Below are 9677 nucleotides of genomic sequence, written 5' to 3'. Positions count from 1 at the left end.
GGGGAGGGGATGGTCGCCCCTGGACCCCTTCGTAAAAATATGCATTCCGCGCCAGCTGCGCCCCCTCTAATAGAAAATCCAGGATACATTGACAATCATACAGGGGTCACACACTAGTTACCTCGTACGATCATACAGGGGTCACACACTAGTTACCTTGTACGATCATAAAGGGGTAACACACTAGTTACCTCGTACAATCATACATGGGTCACACAATAGTTACCTTGTACAACTATACAGGGGTTACACACTAGTTACTTCGTACAATCATACAGGGGTCACATACTAGTTACTTTGTACACTTATACAGGTGTCACACACTAGTTACCTCGTACAATCATACAGTGGTCACACACTAGTTACCTTGTACAATCATACAGGGGTCACATACTAGTTACCTCGTACAATCATACAGGGGTCACATACTAGTTACCTCGTACAATCATACAGGGGTCACATACAAGTTACCTTGTATAATCATACAGGGGTCACACACTAGTTACCTTGTACAATCATACAGGAGTCACACACTAGTTACTTCGTACAATCATACAGGGGTCACATACTAGTTACCTTGTATAATCATACAGGGGTCACACATTAGTTACTTCGTACAATCATACAGGGTCACATACTAGTTACCTTGTACAATCATACAGGAGTCACACACCAGTTACATTGACAATCATACAGGGGCCACATACTAGTTACCTTGTACAATCATACACGGGTCACACACTAGTTACCTTGTATAATCATACAGGGGTTACACACTAGTTACCTTGTACAATCATACAGGGGTCACATACTAGATACCTCGTACAATCATACAGGGGTCACATACTAGTTACCTTGTACAATCATACAGGGGTCACACACCAGTTGCATTGACAATCATACAGGGGCCACATACTAGTTACCTCGTACAATCATACAGGGGTCACACACCAGTTACATTGACAATCATACATGGGTCACACACTAGTTACCTTGTACACTTATACAGGGGTCACACACTAGTTACCTCGTACAATCATACAGAGGTCACATACTAGTAACTTTGTACAATCATACACGGGTAACACACTAGTTACCTCGTACAATCATACAGGGGTCACACACTAGTTACCTTGTACAATCATACATGGGTCACACAATAGTTACCTTGTACAATCATACAGGGGTCACACACTAGTTACCTTGTACAATCATACAGGTGTAACACTAGTTACATCGTACAATCATACAGGGGTCACATACTAGTTACCCAGTGCAAGCATACATGGGTTACACACTAGTTACATCGTACTTTAATACAGGAGTCATACAACAATCATACAGGGATCACTCACTAGTAGCTCTTACGATCATTTCAATCCGGGATCCGCTTACCCCTTTTCAAAGTGACACTAGCAATGAAATATTCGATGATTTTGCTCATTCTTAATTCTTTCAGTGAAAAGTGATTTTTATTTCAAAATAGACATTTCATGGACTTGTGTAGCATCAGTGGTTAGCCTTAAAACATTTAATTGTTATACCTGCATAACACCGAAGGGAGTTAACTCTTGCGATCTTGTAATTCAATTTGATCTGCCGGCTAAACACACAGGGAGGTAACTCTTGTCGTCTTATGAGAACCACAATAGCAAAGCGGTGGAAAAAAAGACTTGTAAGTTTACATGTTTGCTGTTTAATATTATAGTTTCACAAATTCGAAAACATACAAGCAGGATTCGGAAACAAACTGCTTACACTAATCCGTCTGCTCTTTCTCTTTGGATCCTACGTAGCCACCTCTAATAATTTCTTGTATTTATATTTTCATTTGGGAATTGTGTGGACGTGTGTGATGTTCATTGTGACTCTGTCAATGTTTGTAAGGCACACATTAAACACTTACTTGATCGCCATTACTTATATAATTACCCGACTGTTATTCGTTTGTTTATTGAGTTTTCACTGAATGGGCTTTTCAACGCTTGGCTGAACATGCTGTGTATACTATTTGGTTCGTGCATGTGAAATAACTGAAGCGTTGCAAGCCATTGACCAATCACTAGAGTGATTTTCACAGAATACTACAATATAGAGGCGCGGCACACACTTGCGCTGCTATCAGACAGCACAAGACAAGCTGCGCGGAGAGTCGTACGTACGGAAGCAGGCACTAGCGGCTGGTAGTGCTATTTGTGCGGCGTGTGCAGTAAGTCGTGTTTTGTCGCTGTCTCACATACTGGATTATATACCCCTATACAACAATGTCGCAGACTAACGGATGTAACGGTCACAGTAAGGACAGTGTTTTGGAATTTTCATGGAAAGTTGGCTTGTTAAATTGCAAAACAAAATATCTAACTGCTGAGAGTTTTGGTAAATTAAATATTACCGGTACAGCTCTGAAGAAAAAACAAGTTTGGACCTTAGAACACGACCGGAATAGTGACGACAAAGCTAATGAAGGAGATATTTATCTCCGAAGCCCACAGACAGAGGATACCTATGTATCCTCCGACAAGTATGGAAATGTTAAGCTGACAGAGAAAGGTGATGATTGCAAGTTCAGGGTCGAGTACGGCGGTGACAAGTACTCCGGTCTTTGGGCGTTCCGTAATGTAAACTACGGTACCCTTCTCGGTACCGCGCCTAAGGATGAAGTGACATGTTTCCAAAAAGGCAAACCCGCTGAAATGGAGTACTGGACAGTTCAATTGTCGATCCATCCCCAAGTGAATATTCGGAACATCAACCGTAAACGGTATGCTCATCTCTGCAACGACGAGCTGCAATGTACAGAAGTCATCCCCTGGGGTGCTGAGGCACTGATCATTTTGGAATTCCATAAAGGCAAATATGCCCTGAAAACGAGTGACGACCGGTACCTAAATTGTGACGGAACCTTATCTACTGATTGTACGGATGATTCGGCGGAAACAAAGTTCACGTTAGAAATCCGTTCGGGAAAGGACGCAGGTTTAGCGTTCAAGGACTGCGAACAGCGTTACCTTACATCCATAGGATCTACGGCGACCATGAAGGCCCGGAATATGACGGTGACCAAGGACGAGCTTTTTAGTATAGAGGACAGTCATCCCCAAGTCCTTTTCATATCAGAAGCAGGCAAGATGGCCTCCATTAAACAAGGTATACATCGTCAATATTTTTTTTATCAAAAAAAAAAAGGGCAAAAATCACATGACGTTCGCAGTTACAATTTTACTCATATATTTTCCTGTTTTGATTGTTAAATTGGTAAACAAAATGACATGCATTATATTGTGAGGGTGCACAAATGCATGCACCATTATAATGGAGTGTGTTTTTACTTGTATTGTCTTGAACTTGAACTTGATTGTACCATATGATGCTTAATGTCACCTGATATTTGTCCTTCAATCAAGGATTGATATACTCACTAATTGGACTAGATAAGCTGTGTGTTCGCTTCTCTTGCACAAAATGGCGACTCTTTAGTATATTAAATTAACGTAGTTTCTTGTGCTGTGCCTACACCTTATTCCACCGCCAGTTTGAATTTTCTCTGGGATATGACCTCGATCTCACCGAGATGAACACGCAGTTCCCTGTCAATATCACTTCGTTTCGCCAGTGACATAGTTGAAAAAAATCTTTAGAAAAGCAAAGCTCGTTTCATATGACTTGGAATAGACACAATTTTGACCCATCAAGTGATCCGTGTAAATCGTATCTAGGGATGTCGGCGTTGATGTCTGTACCGGTCATACGAATTATAGTTGTCTTGTTTTTTATGTACAATTGCAATCCAAGTGTTGCTTGCGAATGGCGTACATGCACCATTTCTTTGTGATGCTCACGGTACACTGTTAATACCCGTGTTAACCAGCGATGCTACATAAAGTGTTCTCGCAGTACTCCTGCAACACAGTTCACACCTGTACCAGTCTTAAACCAGGTGCTTAAACAGTGATACTACATAAAGTGTTGCACGCCGTTCTCGTGTCCATACCTGTACCAGTCTTAAAAAGTGATACTACATAGTGTTACACGCCGTATTAAACTGTTGCATGTACACGCGGTTCTCGTGTAAATTTCCATACCTGTACCAGTCTTAAACAGTGATACTTAACATAAAGTGTTGCACGCCGTTCTTGTGTAAAATTGTCCATACCTGTACCAGTCTTAAACAGTGATACTACATGTTACATGTTATTGTTCACGCCGTACTCGTGTAACACTTTCCACACCTGTACCAGTCCTAAACTGTGATGCTGTCAAGTGCTACGTACACGCACCATTGGTTGGGATGGTGGTTAGTGACGCGCCGACCCTACGAATACAGCTACCGTCAGCGGGGTGTATGACTCACTTGTCAATCCTACCCCGAGGAACAAATGGAGTATGGGGTTTAGTAAAAGACAAATAAGTATTACATGTGCATTTTTTGGCATACTTGGAGTACAGATGCACCAAAACCACGCTACATATGTGCCCTTCTACTCTGAATCACGACTTCAATGGACACACAATTCGTTCACAAAAATGATTCTTCAAATAATACACGTCGACACGTTGAATTGCGATTAAACCACATGTAGTTGATTCAACCTTTATACGGGATTACTTAATGCTAAATGTGAATTCGGCTTAAAGATTTGTAATAGTGTTTTAAGTTAGAATGCGTTTCATCCGTCATGCACATGCGTCCTGACGAGATGTTGAATTTTGATGTGACGGCGTTAAGCTATACCCTCCATTATCGGTTGGTAATGTGTTTGATTTTTACTGTAGAACAACGATATCTGTAGACATTACACTTGTGCGCGTGCTTGTTGGTAATGCAAAATGATTATATGGCCAGTCGTTTCTCTCCAACACAAGTGTGGCCCTTACACATTATGTGTACATAGGGGTCCATATCGTGGTGACGTATCGATCAAAGACAGGACAGCACGCGCGCTGATTGAGTATTGGTAGCAGACGTAATGTTGATCAGCAAAATCATAGCGAGTATTTCATATTGACCTTGCAGCAAGATCGGGTTCTGTGCAAAATTTTAATGGGGATGGTTATTTTAGCGCCCCCACTTTTAGCAAGTATGCGTCCCTGTTTGTCTGGGGCCGCGGTGGTTGAGTGGCTAAGGCGTATCACTAGCCCTTCACCATTGGGTCGTGGGTTCGAGGCCTGTGTGGGGCAGTCGCCAGATACTGGCCGCTGGTTAGTGTTTTCCCCCCGGGTTTACCTCCACCACCAACACCTGATACGTCCTTAAATGGCCATAACTGTTAATAGGACGTAAAACTTTAGCAAACAGTCTGACTCTTGAATTGACAAATACCTTGCAACTGCTACAATAGAAAATCGCCCGATGATTCTTCCTCGGGCTGAGCCGAACAAATCATAATTATCTTGCAACTCAGACCATATGTTAACAAATGACAAATGTATGCTGAAACTATTCCTAACGGTAAAACTTACGTGGACCGGTATAATGATTACCATTTTCAACAAATCTCAACACAAACCAAAAATGAACTTCCGGGTGTGAATATAGATTCCCGGATGTAAGTATAAACTTCTGAATTAGATAAAGAATCTCGAGCATAAATGTGATAGGCATGCATAGACATCCATAATCCAGGTACGCCAATACAATTTACTTTTCGGAGGTTTTACGGCTCACTTGGTACGCATGTGCGTGTCCCGTCTGGGTAGGAGAAAGTGCAAACGACAGGGCCAGTAATATGCCACGAGATGTAATGAGACTCAAGCCTAACAGCAAAGTTACATGTATTACCATGTACGTGCTAATATACAATCATGTAGAAGCGTACGACCGAGGGGGAGAAACCACTGTTACATACGTAGAAACACGTCTGTCCGTAACATTTTATGTGGATGGAAACATGTCCGTTCGTAACAGCTACGTGCCTGTTCGTTCTATGCGTGGATTACATATAATCGGCTACAGTTTTCCCTCTCTTTTTTTTTTATAGGTGTGGATATATCGGCGAACCAGACGGAGGAGAGTGAAACGGAAACATTCCAAACAGAGTACCTCCCCGAGCTGAACAAGTGGGCGATCCGGACTTGCAAGGCAACGTACTGGGCAGTGGTTAACCCAGGATCTGGCATTCAGGCCAACAGCAAGGAAATGTAAGCCAATAGTTTTATTTTAACGATTTTTATTTCTGTCTCCTTGCTATATATCCTTTTTGAGGACGGTGTCCACAATATATTGTGATACGTCATCTTGTATTCATGGATAGTCAACTAATATTCAAGCAGAGGACCATTCATAAATCGTTTGTTTCTCATTGCAGAAAAGACACCTCATTGTTTGACATTGAGTGGCAAGGAGATGGAACCGTGGGGATTAAAGCTCACAACGGCAAATATGTGTCGCACAAGTCAACGGGGGCCATGGCAGCCACGGCAGACGCCCTGGAGGAAAAGGAGAGGTACAAGGTTAAAATCACCAACAGGCCTCAGCTTATTCTCAGGTGTCAGCACGGCTTCGTTGGACCAAAGTCTTCAACCTCTAGCGAGTTAGTCTGTAATAAAGCCAGCGCCACCATCTTGTTCCTGGAAGGAAGCAACGATGGTACATACGCAATGAAAGGTATGGCCTTCTATGTCGGTGGCTTTTGTTATTTTATCTGTAGACTGTTCACATTTCGTCCATTGTTCTTTCTTGAGTAATTCTTGTTACAAACATTTCTCAAGATATACAGATTAGATCATTCTATATATGTAGGTTCCCCAGTGTCCGTAGTTCGTTTGGACTATCATGCTACCATCTTGGACTCTGACGATCAAAGGTTATTATGGCTATTTCTAACATTACTGTTCAATAGGTTTTCCTGTTTCATCTGAAATTTGGGTTTGATCAGAAGAAATAGAAGCTGCCAGAAAACAGGAATCTTTCCTATTTTTGACATGTTGCTATGCTATAGTTGTTTAATTTAGAAAGGACTTTGTCGAACACGGCAGTAGGAATTTTCGGCCGAAAGCTACCTCATATAATATTGACTGTTAACTTACATGGCTGTCAATGCCAGGTTAAGAGAAAAGAACAAAGTGAAATCAACATTGGATAGAACTAATGAATAGCAGACGAAGGTGAGCTTGGAGGTCTTGTTTCATGCTAATGAGATGTACATTTCTTTTTGCTCTTCCAATATCCATCGAGTGTTTTGAAAAGAAATAACATATTAGTACACAGCGGTATTTGGAAAACTCCGGTACCACGGGAAACCACGGGTACCGTCTAGAGTATTAACATTATTGTATTAATTTGAACAGTGAGCCTCGTTTTAACCTGTTAAACATTATTTGTGTGTATCAATTTCCACACAATTGCCAAACAAAGTTGACATTTCACTGGTTCATGCACAGGCATGGAGTCTTAGCCTTCCCTACTATATACATGTAGTAAGGTAAGACTATTTCAATCTATTGGCCAGATACAGATGCTCGAGGTTCATGCAAGGTTAACGAAAAGTCACTTGTCATATGATTATATAATACGGGGCAAGGATGATGTCAAATTTTCGGACCTATCTTTATCGAGACACAGAAAAAACACAAAACAATTATGTATGTATGGTGAAATTAAAATTGACCGTAGTTTAACATTTAAAACTAATGTCTATTTCCTTACACTTCAGATTCAAAAGGTAAATACTGGAGTATTTCCGAAGACAGTCACATCAGCCCTGATGGAGACACACCTACTCCCTTCACTATAGAATTCCTCAAACAGACGATCGTCACCATCAAGGGGCCCAATGGACGTTATCTCAAAGGGGAGCAAAACGGCAACTTCCGGGTTGTCGCAGAGGAAGTGGGACCGGATACATACTGGGAGTTCTAAATTAAAAACAGGCCAATTATACTGGTCATTTACAGTCTTATGATATGTCCACAACAGAAAATGCTACGATAATTCAGACAAAAACAGGAATGTTTGGCCTATGTTAACATTCCGATTATTGCAATGGACCAATCAGGAGGTGGATATTATTTATAGATTTTACTTTGTCAAAATGGACCAATGATGACACACGATCGTGTTATGGACCAATCAGGATGTTGATATTATATACTGTCCGATCCTGTGTGTTTTTAGAACAGGTCCAGTGCTTTTCCATACAGGACTTCCTGGTATAATGCTGGTTTGGGATCACGACTTCCGGTTTGGCCAACAGTTTCCTTTTATAATGCCAAAAGAGAAGACAACACTACTATGATTATATCCGTGTATAGAATACAGTGTAGGTCACGCGAGGTCACGCCATACATCTGGGATTAACCCGCTTTCACATTAGAAAGGAAGGATTGGCAACTTATGATGTTGTATAAAGGCTGACATATTGTGTACGCGAGACTGAGTATGCTGAGGTCGGATGTGGGTGGAAGGCGAATGTAGATGGTGGATGAGGCTTGCTAGTATAAATTATGTTACTGATGAATAAGATGAAGCGCTTTATAATCAAATACAAATCTTTTGTAATAAAAAAAATTCTTATAAAAATAAACCTACTTTGGATAAATATTGTTATTTGAAATTCAGAACAAAATAATACATTTGAGTAGAAAAGTACGACTGTACNGGGGGGGGGGGGGGGGGGGGGGGGGTAATTGATTCGTTTACCCCCCGTTTGATGGGCCAATGTAGACAGGAAGAGTATAGGCTCGCTACTCCTCCCCATCTTACCATTTTGAAAAATAGAATTAAAGATAAAATGTAAAGGGGCGAAAACAATTAAAATCGAAGGAAATGAAACTGCTTAAATCGACATTTCAAATTCATCATATGCCAAGACAAATCGACATTTTCCAAATCGACATTTTCTCCGAATATTCCATCTGATGAAGTCCTGTAAGGATACCCGGAATAAATATGAATTTTCCTTTCGATTGCGCCTACAGTAACCCGACTTTATGGTATGGACGTCCAGATATATCGACCAGACTCTCTGAGGATTCTGTTCTTTGTCTTTGTTAAAAAAAAAATGAAGATTAAAATTGTTCATTGAGCGTGTGAGTACGCAGACCGCTGTGTGGTGTGGGTTTAGTTCGGGGACGATCGATCGATTTGCCGACACCGCTAATTCGAACCATGCAAACTAACGTTACTGTCAATACATGAATAAGATATGTGCACGCACTGGTTTGGGAGATGTAGCTCGTCTTGGTTTTCACATACACATATACCGACATTCTGCTGGTCTTATGGTATAGGCTCGTATTTTCTGTGTATACAGTAAATGTTGAAATAGATTCTTCAGCATATTAAGACGTTTGTATTCATTTCTATAATTGAGATACAAAATAACTTACAATGATGTATAAAGTCACAGCCATTTTTGTATAATATATTTTTGACGCTTCAGGGCCAAATATTCACCTCTCAAAAAAGGTTTGTTTACAATTTATCGGTCTCAAGTTATTTATTTTTTGTCTGTTATGGTTCGTTTAGACGAATATTTTGGATATGTGATAATATCTTTATACAGATTCTTTAACTTCATCGCAAATCTTGAAAACCCAACCTGAGAATGTTGAAATGAACAAATTATCCTAGATGTCACCCTGGAAAAACACTAGCTGCCTTTGAAACAATAATGTCATGTAGATCTGTTACACTAGATAAATGGAATCTTGTACGTCTGCACAGCTATACGTTAACA

General features: G+C 40.7%; 1 protein-coding gene across 1 annotated transcript; it reads left to right on the top strand.

Annotated features, from left to right (window-relative positions):
- Window positions 1-2097: 2097 nt before the first annotated feature.
- LOC110447393 (protein singed-like) lies at window positions 2098-8537 on the top strand. The gene is made up of 4 exons (XM_021493054.1): window positions 2098-3147; window positions 5979-6138; window positions 6306-6604; window positions 7653-8537. The coding sequence occupies exons 1-4, from the start codon at window positions 2265-2267 to the stop codon at window positions 7856-7858; spliced, it is 1548 nt and encodes a 515-aa protein (XP_021348729.1). The 5' UTR covers window positions 2098-2264; the 3' UTR covers window positions 7859-8537.
- Window positions 8538-9677: the final 1140 nt, after the last annotated feature.

This window comes from Mizuhopecten yessoensis, unplaced genomic scaffold (assembly GCF_002113885.1).
Source record: "Mizuhopecten yessoensis strain PY_sf001 unplaced genomic scaffold, ASM211388v2 scaffold3339, whole genome shotgun sequence".
NCBI lineage: Eukaryota > Metazoa > Mollusca > Bivalvia > Pectinida > Pectinidae > Mizuhopecten > Mizuhopecten yessoensis.
This window is presented reverse-complemented; position numbering and strand designations above follow the sequence as displayed.

Bases quoted from the DNA above. Each gene is read 5' to 3' on its own strand.
- LOC110447393 (XM_021493054.1), top strand. From the start codon at position 2,265: ATGTCGCAGACTAACGGATGTAACGGTCACAGTAAGGACAGTGTTTTG. The intron at 6,139-6,305 runs GTAAGCCAATAG...TTCTCATTGCAG, and splicing joins CAGGCCAACAGCAAGGAAAT to AAAAGACACCTCATTGTTTG. The intron at 6,605-7,652 runs GTATGGCCTTCT...CTTACACTTCAG, and splicing joins TGGTACATACGCAATGAAAG to ATTCAAAAGGTAAATACTGG.